The sequence below is a fragment of the Bombina bombina genome, chromosome 3 (genome assembly GCF_027579735.1).
Source record: "Bombina bombina isolate aBomBom1 chromosome 3, aBomBom1.pri, whole genome shotgun sequence".
NCBI classification, from domain to species: domain Eukaryota; kingdom Metazoa; phylum Chordata; class Amphibia; order Anura; family Bombinatoridae; genus Bombina; species Bombina bombina.
In genome coordinates, this window is record NC_069501.1 from 707,183,251 (window position 1) to 707,206,233 (window position 22,983).

At 38.6% G+C, this 22,983-nt stretch overlaps 1 protein-coding gene across 1 annotated transcript; it reads left to right on the top strand.

Moving 5' to 3' along the window:
• Positions 1–12,691: 12,691 nt before the first annotated feature.
• On the top strand, positions 12,692–22,214 carry C1QBP (complement C1q binding protein). The gene is made up of 6 exons (XM_053707511.1): positions 12,692–12,988; positions 13,505–13,655; positions 13,993–14,080; positions 15,338–15,433; positions 16,180–16,305; positions 21,642–22,214. The coding sequence occupies exons 1-6, from the start codon at positions 12,775–12,777 to the stop codon at positions 21,786–21,788; spliced, it is 822 nt and encodes a 273-aa protein (XP_053563486.1). The 5' UTR covers positions 12,692–12,774; the 3' UTR covers positions 21,789–22,214.
• The last annotated feature ends 769 nt before the right edge of the window (positions 22,215–22,983 follow it).

The following is a 22,983-nucleotide window of genomic DNA, read 5'->3' on the forward strand; positions in this document are numbered from 1 at the left end:
TCGGAGCCGGGTATTTCTATTCTTGATGTAAGGTTAAAGTAGTAAGATGTGGAAGACTGGATGTATGCATAGGGTTTTTGGCAAGGCCACTTTGTAGGCAACAGGAGACAGTCTTTTCAGGACCTTGTAAGGACCAATAAACCTAGGCCCCAATTTGTGACAGGGTTGACGTAGACGAATATGTCGAGTAGAGATCCAAATATGTTCACCCACTGGAATGGCACGTACAGAAGCCCTATGACGATCAGCAAACTTTTTATATCTAGAGACAGCTGAACGCAGCTGAGAGTGCATACGTTAATATAAAAGAGAGAAAAAGGGGCAGTGAATACGTTGCCGGTGAGTTCAGTGACGTGTTGGTCTGCTGCAGGGACCCCAGTGGACTGAGCTGAAAGAGGGAAGACACAAGGTTGATACCCTGCTGCGGCTTGAAATGGAGAATATCGAAAAGAAGAGTGCCAGCTCAGCTAGGGGTAGCAACTCAGACCAGTTGGTATGGCGAGCGTTGACAAAGGTTCTAAGGTAGGCTTCAAGATCCTGGTTTGCTCTCTCAGTTAGTCCATTGGTCTGAGGATGGTAGCCAGACGACAAGGAAACAGTGGTTCCAATCAACTTACAAAAGGCTCTTCAGAAGGCAGAGATGAACTGTGGACCTCTGTCGGAAACAATATTTACAGGAATGCCATGAAGAGGTACTACATGCAAGAGAAAAAGGGACGATAATTCTTGCACAGAAGGCAGTTTGGTTAGGGGTACGAAGTGAGCCAGTCTGGAAAAACGGTCCACCACAACCCAGATAACTATATGGTGGTCGGAAGAAGGAAGGTCCACAATGAAGTCCATTGTTATGTGTGTCCATGGTTGTTTGGGAATGGACAATGGTTGGAGCAAGCAAGGAGGCAAAGATCGAGGAGTCTTGTTGGCAGCACAAATTGTGCAGGCTTTCACATAATCCTGAGCGTCAGACTTCATAGTAGGCCACCAAACATGTTGGGAAAGACGCTTAAAAGTCCTATTCGAACCAGGATGTCCTGAGAGTTTGCTATCATGAGCCCAGGCTAGCACAGGGATACACAGGTTCAGGGGTACAAAGAGGATATCAGAGGCCATGGGGGCACCAGCAGGTTTACTCGACTGAGCACGTTGCAATCTTTGCAGAAGGGTGGTATTGAGTTGAGCAACCACACAGGAGGGGGGTGTTCAATAGGAGCTTCTGAGGAATCACTTGAGTGAGGGAACTGACGGGAAAGGGCATCCGCCTTCTTGTTCTTGGTCCCAGAAAGATAAGAAACCACAAAGTTAAAACGGGAAAAGAACAAGGCCCACCTGGCCTGTCAAGGATTGAGTCGATGAGCAGGTAAGTCAGATTCTTGTGGTCGGTGAGAATCTGAATAGGATTGGCGGTGCCCTCTAACCAATGACGCCATTCAGTCAAGGCCATCTTAATGGCTAAGAGTTCACGATTACCCACATTGTAGTTCCTCTCAGCAGGAGTAAAGCGTTTAGAGAAAAAGGCTACAGGGTGTGACTTGGAAGTCAAAGGGTCCCTTTGCGTAAGAACAGCTCCAGCCCCTATCTTGGAGGCATCAACCTCTAAAATGAACTGTAGGTCAGGATCAGGATAGCGGAGCACAGGAGCTGACCAGAAAGCCTTTTTCAGGCTAGAGAAGGCATTTATGGTCTCAGGAGGCCAATGTTTACAGTCTTTGTTCCGTTTTGTCAATTCAGTGAGAGGAGCGACTGTTTGAGAAAAGTTCTTTATAAACTTGCGTTAATAATTGGAGAATCCCAAGAACCTCTGCAATTCCTTTAAAGAGGTAGGTTGAGGCCATTCAAGTACTGTGGTGAGTTTATCAGGATCCATGGCAAAACCCTCCTTTGAGATGACATAACCAAGGAATTGGATCTGAACTTGATCAAACTCACACTTTTCTAGCTTTTCTACTAAAGAATTGTCTCTGAAACGAAGAAGCACCTGTCTCAAGTGCCTATGATGCTTCTCTAAAGTGGAAGAGAAAACAAGGATATCATCCAGATAAACGATGACAGTGCGGTTGAGGAGGTCACGGAAGACATCGTTGACAAATGCCTGGAAGACTGCAGGGGTGTTACACAGCCCAAAGGGCATTACAAGGTATTCGTAATGCCCAGATCTTGTGTTAAAGGCGGTCTTGCATTCGTGGCCTGGATAGATGCAAATCAGATTATATGCCCCACGTAAGTCCAATTTGGTGAAAAAGCAAGCATCCTGGAGTGTCGTACAGTTTCTGTGATCAATGGTATGGGATAGCGATTCTTGATGGTTATGTTGTTCAAGGCCCTGTAGTCAATGCAGGGTCTGAGCCCACCATCCTTCTTACTGACAAAAAAGAAGCCAGCCCCAGCAGGAGAGAAGGAAGGGCGAATGAAACCTTTAGCATAGGTTCTCTTGGATGTACTCCTCCATGGATTTGTTTTCAGCCTTGGAGAGTGGATAAGTCCTCCCTTTAGGAAGTGGGGCACCCGGGAATGAGGTCGATCTTGCAATCATAAGGACGGTGGGGTGGCAGCACGTCGGCTGCTTTTTTCTCAAACACATCCGCGAAGTCTGTGTATACTGAAGGAAGGTTTGAAGGAGTCTGTATACTGGCTATGGGAATACGGGGCAGAGGATTGACTTTAGCAAGGCAGGAGTGGAAACAGGAGGTACCCCAGGAGGCCAGTTGTTCCTCAGCCCAGTTGAACTGTGGATTGTGTGCCCAAAGCCAAGGAAGACCAAGGAAGACAGGCTGTGCTGGGGAATGAATGACCTCAAACTGCAGCTGTTCAGTATGGAGGACTCCCACAGTCAGGGTCAGGGGTGATGACTCAAAATGGATCACGCCCGAACCAAGGGGGGTGCCATCCAGGATAGTTATTTTGAGACAATGTCTTTTCTGCAGAAGAGGCAAACCAGCTTGAATCATAAAACAGTGATCAAGGAAGTTTCCAGCTGCCCCTGAATCAATGAAGGCTTGAGTGTAGACAGTATTCTGAAGGAAGGTAAGGGAAAAAGGTACCAAGATCCAAGAGGAGTGAGTGGATTTAGTTGAGATCATGCTTAGAGGTACCCCAGTGTTATCCCCTAAGCATTGGCTTTTCCCTGACGAATGTTACAGTCTTTTAGTTGGTGGGTGTTAGATCCACAATAAAAACATAGTCTCAGTCTCCTTCTCTGCCTTTCAGACTCTGAAGGTTTGAAGGAGGAGAGATCCATGGGTTCCTCTACTGAGGTAACTGGAGCTGCTGAAGAGGTAGCGGATGCTGCCGAAACTGGGCGAATAGGAGGATGGGAGGGAAGGACCCTCCTTGTTTTGTCTCTTTCCTGAAAGCAAGAGTCCAGATTGATACAAAGCGCTATAAAGTCATCCAAAGAAGAAGGAATATCACGATAAGTGAGTTCATCTTTGATGTGTTCATGGAGACCCCTCCTAAAGGCTGCCTTGAGAGCACTGCCATCCCAAGTGGTTTCAAGGGCCAAGGTGCGGAACTTGATGGCAAATTGTGCCACAGTTTTAATGCCCTGGCGGAGATACAGGAAAGTCCCAAACACAGAAGATAAAGCAGAAATGAACTCATCAGCATCATGCAGGAGTGTAACGTTCTGTTCCAAAAGGGGAGAGACCCAGGCTAGGGCCTTGTCCTTTAGCAAGGAAATGCTAAAAGTGACCCTTGACTGGTGAGACTAAAAGGTGTGAGGATCATTGCGGAAGTGCAGCCTGCATTGGTTTAGAAAGCCCCTGCAATCAGTAGTACCTTCATACTTGTCAGGCAAGGGTATCCGGGGTATACTTCCAGAAGCAGAGGAAGAAGTCACAGTACTAGGAGTAGGGGCTGATGGTGTAGTAACAGGAGCGGCATCCCTCGCTGCAACTAGTAAGGAGAGTTGAGTGGTAATAGCCTCTAACTTGGAATCCATATTCTGCAACTGTGTGGTATGGGTTCCCAACATCTGTTCCTGAAAATAAACAGCTTGTGCCACCTCATCTGGCTGCATGGCCCAAGTATAATGTAATGCTCATGGGATACTCCTCTATCAGACCAAACTCGGCCAGTAGTTTTGTTATCCAGGCGTCGAGATGAAATGATAGGGAATATCCCAGAGCAGAGAAAGTTAGTGAGATGAGGAAGGTGGCACTCACCACAGGCAGGACAGTCCCCAAGGGCAACAGCAGAGCAGTCCAAGGATGAACCACTAGAATGGTCAGGCAGGGTTTGGCAACAGCAAAGCAGTCCAAGGATAAACCACTAGAATGGTCAGGCTGGCAGGGTTTGGCAACAGTAAAGCAGTCCAGCAGATTGAGGGTTAAGGCAGGTAGAGTAGTCAGACAGGCAGGTTCAGCAATAGTAATCAATCCAGCAGTTAAGGGTTAAGGCAGGTAGAGTAGTCAGACAGGCAGGTTCAGCAACAGTAATCAATCCAGCAGTTTAAGGGTTAAGGCAGGAGAGTAGTCAGGCAGGCAGGTTCAGTAACGGTATTTAGGCACTTAGAAAGAACGATCTGTCACACCCAGGAGTACACAAAGTAACACCTATACTTGGGCAGTGACAGATCGCTTGTGGAAAGCGGAATAGAACGCTGCAACGGCGTTAAAAGGTTAAAAATACTATTAAAAACGGGCACTTTCATTAATGAAAGTTTACATTGCACCGTATTTTTACAAATACTTACCTTTCTCTTGTGCAAAGCCGGATCGTCGCTCCGCCGCACGCAGTTCCTCTGTACATACTTTACCAATGACAAAACCGGCTTCCTCCAATTATGGCTTCCCCCCCAGAGCGTCCATCTCGTTTGGCCACGCCGTGATTGGAGGAAGCCGGTTTCATCATTGCTGTGTAAGTACAGCAGGAGAAGCAGGCGTGGGATCGGTGATCCGGCTTTGCACAATAGAAAGGTATTTGTTAAAATATGGTGCAATGTAAACATTCATGAATGAAAGTGCCCCTGTTTTTAATAGTACTTTTAAAAACCGGGCACTAATTCATGAAAATTTATATTCACTTTAAATACCATTGATAACAATTTAGTAAGGGAATCACAGTAGAAGCAGTAGTCACCTGGCTATGTCCAATGGTTTTTACTAAAATATTAACAAAAACAGATCAGTAGCTTGTTCTAAGGCGGTTTACTACCTGGGAGCAGCCTCTTTTAGCTCAATTGTGCTTTACACAGAGGAGAACTTTCCTTCAGCAAATCAGCCTGATCCAACAGAACAAGGTCAGTCCAGCCCTCAAATACCAGGCAATCCCTCTCTAAACAAGGAACTTGGCAACACCAGACGATAGTTTAGCCTTCCTGGCAGACTGCTTCTTTCTGTATGCATAAATATAATAATTGTATATTGCAGTGGTTCCCAAACTTTATTGGTTTACGGCGCTCTTAATGTTTCAAGATTTTTACAAGGCACCCTAAGTCAAACCATAGTTTTATAATCTATATTACAAACTTGACAGTTTCAGTGTGCAGTTGGTGGCTTGGTGCAATTAGTATTAAAAGCAAATTACCTTGGTCTTTCTTCACCATTGACATTTGTTGATGTAAAGCCAAAATCCAAATAATTGTAATCATATTAACGATATTTCCACTTCTTCACACTCGCCACTAGTTTGTGGTGCATCCTCTTCATTTTCAGTCCTAGTTTGCTTATTAAATAAAAATGTGTCCATTTTTAAGCGTATAATAACTATGTACTCGCAGATCAAGTCATATATTCATGTGATAACATTGGGCATCGTACGCATCTACGCATGTCGCATCTGGGTGAGTACATTCGGATCTATTCTCGAAATGATATGGTCATTTATGAGCACTTTTACGGTTGCAAAATATTAATTTTTTTGCGGCACCCCTAGGCGAGTCACGGCGGCTGCGGTGCACAGATTGGGAACCACTGGTATATTGTAAATCTGCTGGTCCTGCTGAAAAAAAAAAGATATATAATTTTTGTGGGTCACTCACTGAAATATGACTTACAATAATGTTTAAATGGAAGTAGTGGAAAAAGCTCAAAATTAGCTGAGCACAACGACAAGGAAGTTGGTTTCTTATTCAAGCTGTTTCTTATTCGTGAAATTCTGTTTCTTATTCATGGAAGTTGGTTTCTTATTCATTTTTTTTTTGTCAGACTGCTTTAAATTGACTTTAAAACAAAAATATAGGTTTTATTTATATAATAATATGATTCATATAATGTAGTTACACAGAGGTGGAATCCCTTTATACAACAATTGAATATACAAACTTGAAAAAAGGGCATACGTTGGCACCAAGTAACCACATATCTTTTGTACGTACAATGTTACTTATTCAAATATGAGAATGCCATGCAACTGTTTTTATCCTGGCCCAATGGTGTTTTTGGCACATACATTGATGCCAACCCTGGCATAGGTGACATAATTCTCATTTTTTAATAAGTAACAGATATTTTCAAAGGGTTAATAACCATTGGGCCACTGATTTCACTATAAATATATACAGGGTAGATCCCCCTCCATGCCATGCAATTGTTTTTAGCCCAGCCCAATGGTGTTTTTGGCACAGAAATTGATGCCAACCCTGGCATAGGTGACATAATTCTCATTTTTGAATAAGTAACAGATATTTTCAAAGGCTTAATAACCATTGGGCCACTGATTTCACTATAAATATATACAGGTTAGATCTCCCTCCATGACATGCAATTGTTTTTAGCCTGGCCCAATGGTGTTTTGGGCACAGAAATTGATGCCAACACTGGCATAGGTACTCTAATTCTCATTTTTGAATAAGTAACATATATTTTCAAAGGGTTAATAACCATTGGGGCACTGATTTCACTATGAATATATACAGGGTAGATCCCCCTCCATGCCATGCAATTGTTTTTAGCCTGGCCCAATGGTGTTTTTGGCACATACATTGATGCCAACCCTGGCATAGGTGACAATTCTCTTTTTTTAATAAGTAACAGATATTTTCAAAGGGTTAATAACCATTGGGCCACTGATTTCACTATGAATATATACAGGGCAGATCCCCCTCCATGCCATACAATTATTTTTAGCCTGGCCCAATGGTGTTTTTGGCACAGAAATTGATGCCAACCCTGGCATAGGTGACATAATTCTCATTTTTGAATAAGAAACATATATTTTCAAAGGGTTAATAACCATTGGGCCACTGATTTCACTATGAATATATACAGGGTAGATCCCCCTCCATGCCATGCAATTGTTTTTAGCCTGGCCCAATTGTGTTTTTGGCACATAAATTGATGCCAACCCTGGCATAGGTGACATAATTCTCATTTTTGAATAAGTAACAGATATTTTTAAAGGGTTAATAACCATTGGGCCACTGATTTCACTATAAACATATACAGGTTAGATCTCCCTCCATGACATGCAATTGTTTTTAGCCTGGCCCAATGGTGTTTTTGGCACAGAAATTGATGCCAATCCTGGCATAGGTGACATAATTCTCATTTTTTAATAAGTAACAGATATTTTCAAAGGGTTAATAACCATTGGGCCCCTGATTTCACTATAAATATATATACAGGTTAGATCTCCCTCCATGACATGCAATTGTTTTTAGCCTGGCCCAATGGTGTTTTGGGCACAGAAATTGATGCCAACGCTGGCATAGGTGCTTTAATTCTCATTTTTTAATAAGTAACAGATATTCTCGAAGGGTTAATAACCATTGGGCCACTGATTTCACTATGAATATATACAGGGTAGATCCCCCTCCATGCCATGCAATTGTTTTTAGCCTCGCCCAATGGTGTTTTTGGCACATACATTGATGCCAACCCTGTCATAGGTGACAAAATTCTCATTTTTGAATAAGTAACAGATATTTTCAAAGGGTTAATAACCATTGGGCCACTGATTTCACTATGAATATATACAGGGTAGATCCCCCTCCATGCCATGCAATTGTTTTTATCCTGGCCCAATGGTGTTTTTGGCACAGAAATTGATGCCAACATTGGCATAGGTGCTCTAATTCTCATTTTCATTTTTGAATAAGTAACAGATATTTTCAAAAGGTTAATAACCATTGGGCCACTGATTTCACTATAAATATATACAGGTTAGATCTCCCTCCATGACATGCAATTATTTTTAGCCTGGCCCAATGGTGTTTTGGGCACAGAAATTGATGCCAACCCTGGCATAGGTGACATAATTCTCATTTTTGAATAATTAACAGATATTTTTAAAGGGTTAATAAAAATTGGGCCACTGATTTCACTATGAATATATACAGGGTAGATCCCCCTCCATGCCATACAATTGTTTTTAGCCTGGCCCAATGGTGTTTTTGGCACCGAAATTGATGCCAACACTGGCATAGGTGCTCTAATTCTCATTTTTGAATAAGTAACAGATATTTTCAAAGGGTTAATAACCATTGGGCCACTGATTTCACTATAAATATATACAGGTTAGATCTCCCTCCATGACATGCAATTATTTTTAGCCTGGCCCAATGGTGTTTTGGACACAGAAATTGATGCCAACACTGGCATAGGTGACATAATTCTCATTTTTCAATAAGTAACAGATATTTTCAAAGGGCTAATAACCATTGGGCCACTGATTTCACTATGAATATACACAGGGTAGATCCCCCTCCATGCCATGCAATTGTTTTTAGCTGGGCCCAATTGTGTTTTTGGCACAGAAATTGATACCAACCCTGGCATAGGTAACATAATTCTCATTTTTGAATAAGTAACAGATATTTTCAAAGGGTCAATTACCATTGGGCCACTGATTTTACTATAAATATATACAGGGTAGATCCCCCTCCATGCCATGCAATTGTTTTTAGCCTGGCCCAATGGTGTTTTTGGCACATAAATTGATGCCAACCCTAGCATAGGTGACATAATTCTCATTTTTGAATAAGTAACAGATATTTTCAAAGGGTTAATAACCATTGGGCCACTGATTTCACTATGAATATATACAGGGTAGATCCCCCTTCATGACATGTAATTATTTTTAGCCTCGCCCAATGGTGTTTTGGGCACAGAAATTGATGCCAACACTGGCATTGGTGCTGTAATTACCATTTTTGAATAAGTAACAGATATTTTCAAAGGGTTAATAACCATTGGGCCACTGATTTCACTATAAATATATACAGGTTAGATCTCCCTCCATGACATGCAATTGTTTTTAGCCTGGCCCAATTGTGTTTTGGGCACAGAAATTGATGCCAACACTGGCATATGTGCTCTAATTCTCATTTTTGAATAAGTAACAGATATTTTCAAAGGGTTAATAACCACTGGGCCACTGATTTCCCTATGAATATATACAGGGTATTTATTCATAGTGAAATCAGTGGCCCAATGGTTATTAACCCTTTGAAAATATCTGTTACTTATTCAAAAATGAGTATTAGAGCACCTATGCCACTGTTGGCATCAATTTCTGTGCCCAAAACACCATTGGGAAAGGCGAAAAACAATTGCATGGGATGGAGGGAGATCTACCCTGTATATATGCATAGTAGAATCAGTGGCCCAATGGTTGTTAACCCTTTGAAAATATCTGTTACTTATTAAAAAATGAGAATTAGAGCACCTATGCCAGTGTTGGCATCAATTTCTGTGCCCAAAACACCATTGGGCTAGGCTAAAAATAATTGCATGTCATGGAGGGAGATCTAACCTGTATATATTTATAGTGAAATCAGCGGCCCAATGGTTATTAACCCTTTGAAAATATCTGTTACTTATTCAAAAATGAGAATTAGAGCACCTATGCCAGTGTTGGCATCAATGTATGTGCCAAAAACACCATTGGGCCAGGATAAAAAAAAAGTGCATGTCATGGAGGGAGATCTAACCTGTATATATTTATAGTGAAATCAGTGGCCCAATGGTTATTAACCCTTTGAAAATATCTGTTACTTATTAAAAAATGAGAATTATGTCACCTATGCCAGGGTTGGCATCAATTTCTGTGCCAAAAACACCATTGGGCCAGGATAAAAACAATTGCATGGCATTGAGGGGGATCTACCCTGTATATATTCATAGTGAAATCAGTGGCCCAATGGTTATTAACCCTTTGAAAATATCTGTTACTTTTTCAAAAATGAGAATTATGTCACCTATGCCAGGGTTGGCATCAATTTCTGTGCCAAAAACACCATTGGGCCAGGCTAAAAACAATTGCATGGCATGGAGGGGGTTCTACCCTGTATATATTCATAGTGAAATCAGTGGCCCAATGGTTATTAACCCTTTGAAAATATCTGTTACTTATTCAAAAATGAGAATTATGTCACCTATGCCAGGGTTGGCATCAATGTATGTGCCAAAAACACCATTGGGCCAGGCTAAAAACAATTGCATGACATGGAGGGGCAGCTACCCTGTATATATTCATAGTGAAATCAGTGGCCCAATGGTTATTAACCCTTTGAAAATATCTGTTACTTATTCAAAAATGAGAATTAGAGCACCTATGCCAGTGTTGGCATCAATTTCTGTGCCCAAAACACCATTGGGCCAGGCTAAAAACAATTGCATGTCATGGAGGGAGATCTAACCTGTATATATTTATAGTGAAATCAGTGGCCCAATGGTTATTAACCCTTTGAAAATATCTGTTACTTATTCAAAAATGAGAATGATGTCACCTATGCCAGGGTTGGCATCAATTTCTTTGCCAAAAACACCATTGGGCCAGGATAAAAACAATTGCATAGCATGGAGGGGGTTCTACCCTGTATATATTCATAGTGAAATCAGTGGCCCAATGGTTGTTAACCCTTTGAAAATATCTGTTACTTATTCAAAAATGAGAATTATGTCACCTATGCCAGTGTTGGCAACAATTTCTGTGCCAAAAACACCATTGGGCCAGGCTAAAAACAATTGCATGGCATGGAGGGGGATCTAACCTGTATATATTCATAGTGAAATCAGTGGCCCAAAGGTTATTAACCCTTTGAAAATATCTGTTACTTATTCAAAAATGAGAATTAGAGCACCTATGCCAGTGTTGGCATCAATTTCTGTGCCCAAAACACCATTGGGCCAGGCTAAAAACAATTGCATGTCATGGAGGGAGATCTAACCTGTATATATTTATAGTGAAATCAGTGGCCCAATGGTTATTAACCCTTTGAAAATATCTGTTACTTATTCAAAAATGAGAATTATGTCACCTATGCCACTGTTGGCAACAATTTCTGTGCCAAAAACACCATTGGGCCAGGCTAAAAACAATTGCATGGCATGGAGGGGGATCTACCCTGTATATATTCACAGTGAAATCAGTGGCCCATTGGTTGTTAACCCTTTGAAAATATATGTTACTTATTCAAAAATGAGAATTATGTCACCTATGCCAGGGTTGGCATCAATGTATGTGCCAAAAACACCATTGGGCCAGGCTAAAAACAATTGCATGACATGGAGGGGCAGCTACCCTGTATATATTCATAGTGAAATCAGTGGCCCAATGGTTATTAACCCTTTGAAAATATCTGTTACTTATTCAAAAATGAGAATTAGAGCACCTATGCCAGTGTTGGCATCAATTTCTGTGCCCAAAACACCATTGGGCTAGGCTAAAAATAATTGCATGTCATGGAGGGAGATCTAACCTGTATATATTTATAGTGAAATCAGTGGCCCAATGGTTATTAACCCTTTGAAAATATCTGTTAGTTATTCAAAAATGAGAATGATGTCACCTATGCCAGGGTTGGCATCAATTTCTGTGCCAAAAACACCATTGGGCCAGGCTAAAAACAATTGCATGGCATGGAGGGGGATCTACCCTGTATATATTCATAGTGAAATCAGTGGCCCAATGATTATTAACCCTTTGAAAATATCTGTTACTTATTCAAAAATGAGAATTATGTCAGCTATGCCAGGGTTGGCATCAATTTCTGTGCCAAAAACACCATTGGTCCAGGCTAAAAACAATTGCATGGCATGGAGGGGGATCTACCCTGTATATATTCATAGTGAAATCAGCGGGCCAATGGTTATTAACCCTTTGAAAATATCTGTTACTTATTCAAAAATGAGAACTATGTCACCTATGCCAGGGTTGGCATTGATTTCTGTGCCAAAAACACAATTGGACCAGGCTAAAAACAATTGCATGGCATGGAGGGGGTTCTACCCTATATATATTCATAGTGAAAACAGTGGCCCAATGGTTATTAACCCTTTGAAAATATCTGTTACTTATTGAAAAATGAGAATTATGTCACCTATGCCAGGGTTGGCATCAATTTCTGTGCCAAAAACACCATTTGGGCCAGGCTAAAAACAATTGCATGGCATGGAGGGGGTTCTACCCTATATATATTCATAGTGAAAACAGTGGCCCAATGGTTATTAACCCTTTGAAAATATCTGTTACTTATTCAAAATAGTAATATTTGTATTGGTGCCAACGTATGCCCCTTTTTGTATATTCAATTGTTGTATAAAGGTCTGGGGAAAATGGCAAAAAAAGAGTCTCAGAATTATAACCTGAACCTCTCTGTCAGGGAGTGAGAACAAGCTAGAATGTTCCGAACTTTTTCTCTCTCATTGGCAATGCATTTTTTTTCTACACTCTCTGAGGGAGGAGCAATATAGTAAACAGGCTGCCAACCAGTAAGTCGTCACTATAGTGACCGTGACGCCCCTTCCTTTACGCTGCTTCCGTCTGGTAGGGTGAAAGGTCGGGAGTGTCACTGTGTCCTTTTCGCTACACACGTGGGTCTCTCTGTGCTGCACCATGCTCTCCTCGTTATCTCGGTCCCTAATTTCCGCTGCGCGGATTGCGGTAACCCGATCTCCAACTGTGCTAGGTTCCCTGGGCCCTGCACGCTCCTTAACTAGATCTATATGGATGGTCAGGGGGGCAGGTTCTCATCTTAAGCCGACTTTCCTTTACCCTCATCGGGGCTTCCCTGCTGTGTCGTGCGGCTGTGGGGGTCTGCACACTGAAGGTAAGAGGGCAGCGTAACTTGCTCTTAAGTTTTCTTTTTACATTATACTAATAAATCTGGAGCATAGCAATCAGCCCGATGCCTCACATAATCTGTGGATTCTTAACATGGTTATTACGGGCAGGGAATCACATAAGTAAGTGGGTTTCCTCTCTCCTGACGTTTAATAGAATCATTTATATGGATTTGGGTATGGGGCCATCTAAATGACTCCCTTGCTTTTATTACAGGGGTTGAGTTTGTTGTTTTTCTAGTAGTTTGTGAATACAAAAATAATAACGTTTAGGCTTCAAAAAAAACGTGAGAGTATCACACATATATAGCATGCAGAAATGTTGAGGAACAAAACAGAAATTAAGGCCTTAACCAAGATTCCAAGAAATATATGGAAATGTTTAATTGACTTACATGCATAAAGCAGTTTAAATTAGATTTACTTACAACATATATTAGTGGTAGAATATGTAACTGAAACTGGGGATTAAACATACAAAAATTATATTTCTTGTGTTCTAGGAGACAAAGCGTTTGCAGAGTTTCTAAATGATGAGCTCAAAGAAGAGAGAAAAATTCAGAAACACAAAGCCCTTCCTAAAGTTACAGGAGGATGGGAGCTAGAGATTCATGGCACAGAAGCCAAACTTGTGAAGAAAATTTCTGGAGAAAAGTATGTGTAAATAATGAGTTGTATTTGCAGTATGTTAATTGATGAAGAGTTCATCACCTGATTCTAGATGATATATATATATATATATATATATATATATATATATATATATATATATATATATATATATCCATGACCTTGATGGAAAGGTTATCCTGATTTTTAAAAGTCCATAAATACTTGAAAGCAATAAATGAATCATGTTGTGGTACGAATAATGAAAATACCCTTATACATGTGTAATAATTTACCTATATATTGGTTAGACTTATGTATCATTTGTCATTCCCGTAGCATTCCTTGCTAAGAATACTTTTCTTTTTTTCCCTAATCTAAGGATTACAGTAACATTCAACACAAACAACAGCATTCCACCTACGTATGACGAGGAACCACAAGAAGGTCAGAAAGCAGAAGAGAATGAGGTAAAGCTGCACGAGCTGTAATCCTATATAACATTCACATGTATCTGGAAAAGTGAACTTTTTGTGATCATACTACTCATACTTTTAAAGTGAATGTCAACTTTCACGAATGAAAGCCCTGTTTTTAAAAATACTATTTAAAACAGGGGCACTTTCATTCTTGAAAGTTTACATTGATGCCGCTCTTTTAAAATACTTACCTTTTATTCCTAGCAAGCGTGGAACACTGGAGCAGCGATTCCTCCACTCCCAGGACGTCTCTTCTTTCTTCAGAAATGACTAATCTGGCTTCCTCCAATTACGGCGTGGCCTCAGGCAATGTTTGCTCTGGGTGGGAAGCCGTTGGATTAGTCCTTTCTGACGTAAGAAGAGATGACCTGGAGGCGGGGGGAATCGCTGTTCCGGTGTTCCAAGCTTGCAAGGAAGAAAAGGTAAGTATTTTAAAAAACTGCTTCAATGTAAACTTTAATGAATGAAAGTGCCCCTGTTTTTAATAGTATTTTTAAAAACAGGGCTTTCATTCGTGGAAGTTGACATTCACTTTAAAGGGACATGAAACCCAAAAAAATTCTTTCATTATTCAGATAGAAAATACAATTTTAAACAACTTTACAGTTTACTTCTATTATTTAATTGGCTTCCTTCTCTTGTTATCCTTTGCTGACCGGTGCAAGTGAAAATAGGGAAGCCTCACCTCCGCTCCCCAATCAAATAATCCAGACACTGCAACCGTCCCAGCACAATGGTAAGAAAGCTTCCTACCCAGGAGTTGTGATAAAAACAAACGTGTTTTATTTTCAGAGGATAAAAACATCAAAGCATGAGAAGTAGCAGCCAATCAGTCCAGTTGATTGGCTGCTACTTCTCATGCTTTGATGTTTTTATCCTCTGAAAATAAAACACGTTTGTTTTTATCACAACTCCTGGGTTGGAAGCTTTCTTACCATTGTGCTGGGACGGTTGCAGTAATGCTTATAGTATATGTAAATATTATAATAGTTTGGGATTGTTTTCCAGTGGATGTGAAAATAACTAGATGCAAATAATTACACCAATTCAAAAAATAGTGTACAAAAAGTGCTATGTAATGTGTTTACATACAAGTCTTTCAAAATGCTGAATAAAATAGTTCTCATCTTAAAATTCTATGAAAGTGCTGGAAACTGAATTTATCATTTCAAAGTGAAACTGTATAGTAGGCTTGAAGCTCTTCATTTAAATTGTGTTAAAATATTTATCTTTTTCTGCATCTTGCAGCCTGAGCTTGTGTCTACACCAAACTTTGTTGTAGAAGTTACAAAAGTGGATACAAATCAGACATTGGTGCTTGACTGTCACTATCCTGAAGATGAGGTAAAGTATTACAGCTGCTGTGTTTGAAAAACGTTGCTTGATAATTATTGTCATCATCCGCACTATTAACCAGTTTTCACGCGTACCTAATCTTTACTAGGTATCTGGTACTTTTTGTATTTATTTTAATTTCTGTCTGCAACATGTCTTATCTTTTAGGGTGTCCTTTTCTATAATTCTTTCTCATTCCTTTTTGTTTCTTCTGTTCTTTTACACCCACAATTTGAAGCAGCAGTCTAACGAGGCAGTCATTACATCTGTTTTATGTAGTTATAGTGATAGTAAATCCTAGCGTTGGTGAAACGCTAGGATTTACCAAAGCAACAAATAAAGGGACTTTAAGTCATGAAGTAGGAAATACATTATTATTTGTCTGTAGCGCTTGCCGCGCTAAGCGCCTCAGGCTGCCCACGGCAGAATGCTATTTTATCACTGAGGTAATCTTGGCCAATAGCGTGCTAGCTATCCGGCATAATGCCAGCATGGCTATTGGCTGAGGTGTAAACGTCACCTCATTGAAAAATAGCGTTCTGCTGTAGGTGGCCTGAGGCGCTCAGCGTGACGAATGCTGCAGACAAACTGTCAGCATGATTTACTATCACTTTAACTTTAGTTATGTCCCTTAACACTGATTGTGAGTTTCTTTGTAAATTTACTAACCTAGGTGATGCATTTATCTATATGCCATTGAAGATCACACATAGAATAATCTGTTATTCACTTTTTGCCTATTCTTACGAATATAGATTGGGCGTGGAGGAGAAGAAGAAGAAAGCGATATTTTCTCGATACGTGAGGTCAGCTTTCAACCTACTGGGGAAACGGATTGGAAGGAAAACAGCTACACTCTCAGCACAGATTCACTTGATTGGGTGGGTATATATGTTTAGAACATCTATAGCATTTTTTTTTTTATTATTTTTTTAACCATTTATTTAATTTCCAGAAATGCATACAAAATATTTTTTAGCACATTTGCTTTTATCATGCACCACGCAGGGTAAATAATGATCAAGAACATAAGCATTATTCGTCTATATATAATAAATAATAAAGCAAGACCCTCATTACTTGTATACAGACTGGAAGTTTTCTGTTTACCAAAAAACAAACAAAAAAAAACCGGACAACCTGGCACTTCACATGATTTATTGCCTTTTATGCCAGGATACGTTCTATGTCTCTTCTAAGAGATAAGCAGTTATAATTAGTTTCTATGACCCGTGGGGGCAAGGATAAGGTTCTGTATATTGACAGGGTAAAGCTTAAGTATGGGATTCCAATTATTACAAAAAATCCTCAACCCTGCCTTTAGAGGCGAGTATTATATGTTTCAAAAATTATTTGCTGAAGCAACAAATTACGAAAATGTGTAAATTTAAATGTATGCGACTCTTTCCAATTCTGAAGGATCAAAGTTCTAGTTGTCAAAATTATTGTGTTTAATACACTAATATTTTTTGGTTTCAATAATAACTGGTGAGAATGTATAAGAAAAATTACATGAAAGGCTTCAATTTTAAAGTTATCCTGATAATGCTTTTTATACCATAAATTGATCTTGCCCCAAAATTGATTAACCTTTGGACATTTAAAGAACATATGAAGCACGTCCGCATTTGTACTACTACATTTAGGACACTTTGGGGTTGTGAGACCAGAGAATTTAGCTATTTTAGCTGGGGTTAAGTATGCATTGTGTAATATTTTAGTATGCGATTCTATCCAGCTAGTTGGAATATTCCATTTTCTAAGGACTGAAACGCTGCAGCTTATATTAGAGGATTCAAATTGGGGGAAAAGATTTAAGCCAAAAAGCCGACAACTTATAGAGAGGAAGCTGTGCTTGTTTTGCCAGCAATATATTATATAAAAGAGCAATAGTACATTTGCCCTCTGAAATTTTTTTAATGATTTTATTTATCTCAGACCATTGATAATATTCCTCCCCACGAGACTCTTGAGAATTTATATAGTGACGTGTTTGAAAAAATGCGAATAGACTATGTTTGGGAAGTTGAAACATGTTTAAAAGATCATTATAAGGAAGAATACTTTACATTATAAGGAAGAATTTTACTTTAATTGCATGCCACAGTATTAGACTGTATTACCCTCCTAGAAAATATGATGTATTTTCAAGATTCAACCAGTATTTTATAGTGGAATATGTTGAGAATTTTACTTTATATAATGCACATTATTTCAATTAATTTAATTACAGACATAATGGAGTAAAATAACTTAATAAAGTTGCCTAAAACAAATAATAAACTGGATTTATAGATTTACTCAATAATTCATACCTAATAAAGAGTATGTATTTAATTTCCAGATCAACATAAAAAGTTAAAACATATTTAACCATAGTTGTTTTATTTATCAGTAATAAACTGAAATATTTCGGATTTTGAAAAGTTTCTAATTGTATTATAATTTTAGTGAGGACAATATAGGAAGCAACCATTTTTATCATACATATGAAATACAATTTTCATCTAGCAGGAAATGCATGTTTGTGCACAACTGATACTGGTGTATACATGCCGGTAAAAGTATGTTATGTATCATGTAATTTTAACATTTTATTTAGGGGAAGTTCATTTTATGATGTTCAAAAACAGGTTTTTTTCATTAACTTTATTTCAAGCAGTTGCAGGACGAACCAGCAATATACAGTACAGTACAATACACATCACAAGATTTACTATAAAAAAAAAAGTAACACAGATAAGTAACATGACAGAATCTAAAATCCATGTTAATTACTCAAAGTCTCCAAGTCACTTAGTTTGGTGCTTCACAATTTTTTATTTTTTTATTTTTAGTTTTTATGTAAGGCTAAGCAGAACCGTTAGTTTAACTGAAGACCCTCTAGAACAGGGGTATCAAGCTCAATGCATCTACGGGCCACTGGCCAAGTGTTCTCCCATGGGGGCCGCTTGAGCTGAGTAAGTGCTACGGAACTGGATATACTAGGAACTGGAAGTGACATTTACCCAAGTAGTAGTGCATGGTGGGAATTGTAGCCCACAATAGACATACACAGTTGTCTATCTTGTGAGTGCCAAGTGAAGTGATAATTCTGGAACTGTATAACAACGTAAAAAGTAACAATTATCCAAGCAGTGCATGGTGGGAGTCTACAATGGGCGCTTTACACTTTTTTTTTTTTTTTTTTTTTAAGGGTTCTAAAAGGTGTAACTAGTTAATGTTCCATATAGGCAGTCACAAGATAAATATAGACAGCCCAAATTAATGGTTTACCTATAAAACAAAGGAGGGCCAGATTACACTATCTTGAGGGCCACTTAGTGCCCTAGGGCTTCTCTACAAGGTCAAAAAGCTAAAGGATTCCATCAATGTAAATAACATTTGTTATTCCCCCATAGTTCCTGGGTCCCAACACCCATCTCCCAATAGGTCACTATTGAGTTGTCAGTCACTTAGAGATTACTAAAGACAGGACAACCTAATGTACACTCTCCCCCTCAGTTGAGCGTTTAAAATGTAATCAGAATTTCGGAGTGGGTATATGATTTGTCTTTGTAAGTGTGTTGTAAAAGTCAGTAGGTAGGGCTCCTATTTTTTTTTTTTTTTCTTAAATGTAGTAATCCTATTTTGTAAGTCTTCCAAAACATCCTCTTTTTCATAAAGCATATATTGTAATATAACCTTTTTTTTTTCCAACCTATGGCGAGTTGGCGGCAATCTTCCTAACCAAGTCCGGGGTAATAAAAAAATATTGTTTACAAGTTGCTTGTATATGTAGGTGCAGAAAAATTACACTATTCAGTGAGAGCTTTAGACTAACTTTGCAAAATTGTTCCCAAACCAGTGATCCATCATACCCAATTTTAAAGGGATATTAAACACTTTATGTTGGACATATATATATATATATATATATATATATAAAAAATCTGTTCTACTTTCATTATTTATTTTTGTCCCCTTTTTCCTGTAATTCCATTCTAAAATTGTGAGCATTTCAGTTCCTGTTAGGTTACTTTCTCTGCTGTGGCCAATTAGAGACACAACACTTCCATTTCTAAGTTACAACACTGCAGCTCCCATTGTTTTATAGACCCTAAATCTTTACCCTTATTTTGTTAATATTTAAACCGCTAATGAAACGTAAAAAAAATACATCTACATGTTATTTTCCGACTAATATTATCTTTGAATGCATCATTCTATCTAGCATTAATTTGTGTTTAATGTCCCTTTAACCAAGCATGGGCAACACCAAAGCATATGTAATGTATCTGCACTGCTTGAAGAGCATTTTGGGCATAATCTGGGTATTCGGTTCTTCCATTTGTAATAGCTTAGTTGTGGAATAAGCATCATGTTGGAGTTTAAGGTGCGACTCACTCATATCTGCTGATAGTGTAGCTTTTCTTAAACCAGTGTATGTTTTGTTCCACATGTGAACTAAGTATATCAGTGTCCAGCAACTTTATCCACTTTGTACAAATATGTTATGTTGTAAGTTTGTTCATATTCTCCTGGAGTAGCGCATAAATTGGGGAGATGGACGTTTAGTTATCTAGAAATACTATTATGAGATGAGTGGTGCAATTTAGTTAGCTTGGTAACATAATGCCTAGCCTGCAAATATGCAAAGTGGCCCAAATTTAGGGGGTGAAATTGTATACATAGTTCCCTAAATGTTAGCAACTGCCTACCGTCATCTGATGGACAGAGTGCATACCCAGTGTTTTTCCACCTTGCAAAGGCCTAAACCCAGCTAGAAAGTCTGGATTTCCCTGTAATGGAAGATAGTAACAAGATTAGAAACACCCAACCATTTACAGATGTTATGCCAATCTTTCATTGGATGCTCAACCAAAGGCAAATCTCTCGAAGGGCTTATTTTTTGTGTCATATGCGGCAACCTAACTAAAAACTGTGGGTGAACAAGTTCCCCTTCCAATGCAGGGACTGTGAAATGACCTTTTGTTAGTTAACCAGTCAAGAACATATTTACCTTGTGCTGCCTAGTTATAAAAACCCAGGTTAGGGAGAACAAAACCTGCAGTAGTGATGGGGCTCGTCATCTTTAAGAAACCTATTCTATATATTTTCCCAGCCCATATGAAGTTGAGCAGTAACTTCTTTATTTTCTAAAAAAAAAAAACTCTCCTCCAGAGGATTTCTGGTAACATTTGACAAATATATAGTAGTTTTGGAAATAAAATGATCTTCACTAAACCTATCCTACCCGAGAGAGATTAGAAGGCTATTCCAATTCAATGCCTGTTTCCTTCAGATTCTTAGAAAGTGGCTTATAGTTAAGGTTGTACCATAATCTAGGGTCCCTGTGAAATATAATGCTTAAATATTTGAATTTACCTGTAATAAGTTTACCTTGTACCTTACATTGATGGGGGGGATAGCCAGAACAGTTCTGGTTTGTTAGAATTGATCTGATATCCAGACACCTAACCACAATCTAAGTCATTTTATTTTTTTTAAGCGTTTGCAAAAGTTATCTTAGCATAGAAAATCATAGAGACAAGTGCTCTGTCCCCTTATCTATACGTAATCTATCTGTTTCAGTTCTAATTTTATATGCTAGGGGTTTAATAGCTAGCTGAAATAACAGCAGGGATAATGGGCATCCCTGACGTATGCCTCTTTAAAGCAGAAAATGTGTAGAAATGCCGCCATTGATTAGTTGCTTGCGTTAAAGGGACACTAACCCAAAAAAAAATATTTTGTGATTCAGATAGAGCATGCAACTTTCTAATTTACTCCTATTATCAAATTTTCTTCATTCTCTTGGTATGTTTATTTGAAAAGCAAGAATGTAAGTTTAGATACAGGAGCATTTTTGGTGAACAACCTGGGTTGTCCTTGCTGATTGGACAGCACCAATAAACAAGTGTTGTCCATGGTTCTGAACCAAAAATGTGCTGGCTCCTTAGCTTAGATGCCTTTTTCAAATAAAGATAGCAAGAGAACGAAGAAAAATTGATAAGGGTAAATTAGAAAGTTGCTTAAAATTGCATGCTCTATCTGAATCGTAAAATAAAACATTTGGGTTTAGTGTCCCTTTAAAGTAGATCATGGTTTGATAGCGTGAAGAAAATGTACCTGTATACCGAAATTGTCTATTTCGGCACCTACTAAAACCACACAGGCATTGGGAAAGATATTTGATATATATAATTTTTTTATTTTTTTATTTCTCCTTTCATAGGCCCTGTATGACCATTTGATGGATTTTCTGGCGGATCGTGGCGTGGATAACACGTTTGCAGATGAGCTTGTGGAGCTAAGCACTGCTTTGGAACATCAAGAATACATCCACTTCCTGGAGAATCTGAAAAGTTTTGTTAAGTGTTAATAGGTTATTTAAAAGAGAACACTTTTTTGTTTTTCTTTTAGTTTACAAAATGGGGCAGCTTTTTATCACAATTCTGTTTTGCTTGTGCTCTGACTTTGCATACCTCTGAATTTCAGGATGGTATTTGAAATCTATTCCAGTCATTATGCACAAACTAGAGACTGAAAAAAAACAAATTGTTACCTGATGGTATTTTAGAAACGCCAAATGTGTTTCATAGGTAACTAAAAGCATCCATGAAAGCAGCCTAGAAAATCCATTTAATAGTTTAAGCCTAACCAGAACTGTTTATTTAAATATGCCGTATAGATATTTTCCAACTAAACTATAATCAGACCAACATTTGTGTATTTTTCTCTCATAAAGCTTTGCACACTTTATGTACGAATCCCTAAAAATGGACATATTAAATTCTTGTCTAAAAGATCTTTGTCTCATTTATTTATTGGTTTTCTGAATTTCATCCATCAATTCTTCATGATTTCAGAAATGTAATTTTATATAGGTAACACAAATATTAGCTTATTTGTATACTTACACCTTTTGAGATTTTCTTTAAAATAACTGAAAATTAAAAGGGACATGAAACCCTGTTATATTTTTATGATTCAGATAGAGCATGCAGTTATAAGACTTTAATTTATTCATGTGATAAAATAGTTTTCATTCTTTTGATATCCTTTATTGAAAACTACCTAGGAAGGCCCATGAGTAGCTAGCTGGTAATTGTTACACACATGCATCTTGTCTCGACAGATATGTTCAGCTTACTCACACTAGTGCATTGCTGCACTGGAGCTAACTTTAGATAGAGCATTTTATTATCTGGGGTTGTCATGTTTCTTGTTCAGAGAGGCATTGCTTGGTATTTCGGCGCTGGACTGACCTGTATAGACGGGATCAGACTGATCTACTTCAGGAAAGTTCTCCTCTGTGAAATTACAACTGGGCAAAAAGGCTATTCCTCTATTTTTATGATTTTATTGCCTAGGCTTACAAGTAGCTCAAGCATCAATATAACTCTCTAAAGTTGTAATTCAAAAATTGATTGCTTAAAAATAAGTAATTATATTTTATATGTAGTTTAGGTATTCTAATTTTGTGGTGTTCTGATAGAAATAGTAAATATGAAACGGCTTCTCCACTTTTGAAGCACTTCATATAATTTGAATACAGTACAAGACAAAAATAGTTT

What these genes read in the sequence shown, in the direction of transcription:
- C1QBP (XM_053707511.1), top strand. Translation starts at nt 12,775, where the DNA reads ATGCTCTCCTCGTTATCTCGGTCCCTAATTTCCGCTGCGCGGATTGCG. An exon ending in TGGGGGTCTGCACACTGAAG is followed by an intron (nt 12,989 to 13,504) that starts GTAAGAGGGCAG and finishes CTTGTGTTCTAG; the next exon opens with GAGACAAAGCGTTTGCAGAG. An exon ending in GCACAGATTCACTTGATTGG is followed by an intron (nt 16,306 to 21,641) that starts GTGGGTATATAT and finishes CTCCTTTCATAG; the next exon opens with GCCCTGTATGACCATTTGAT.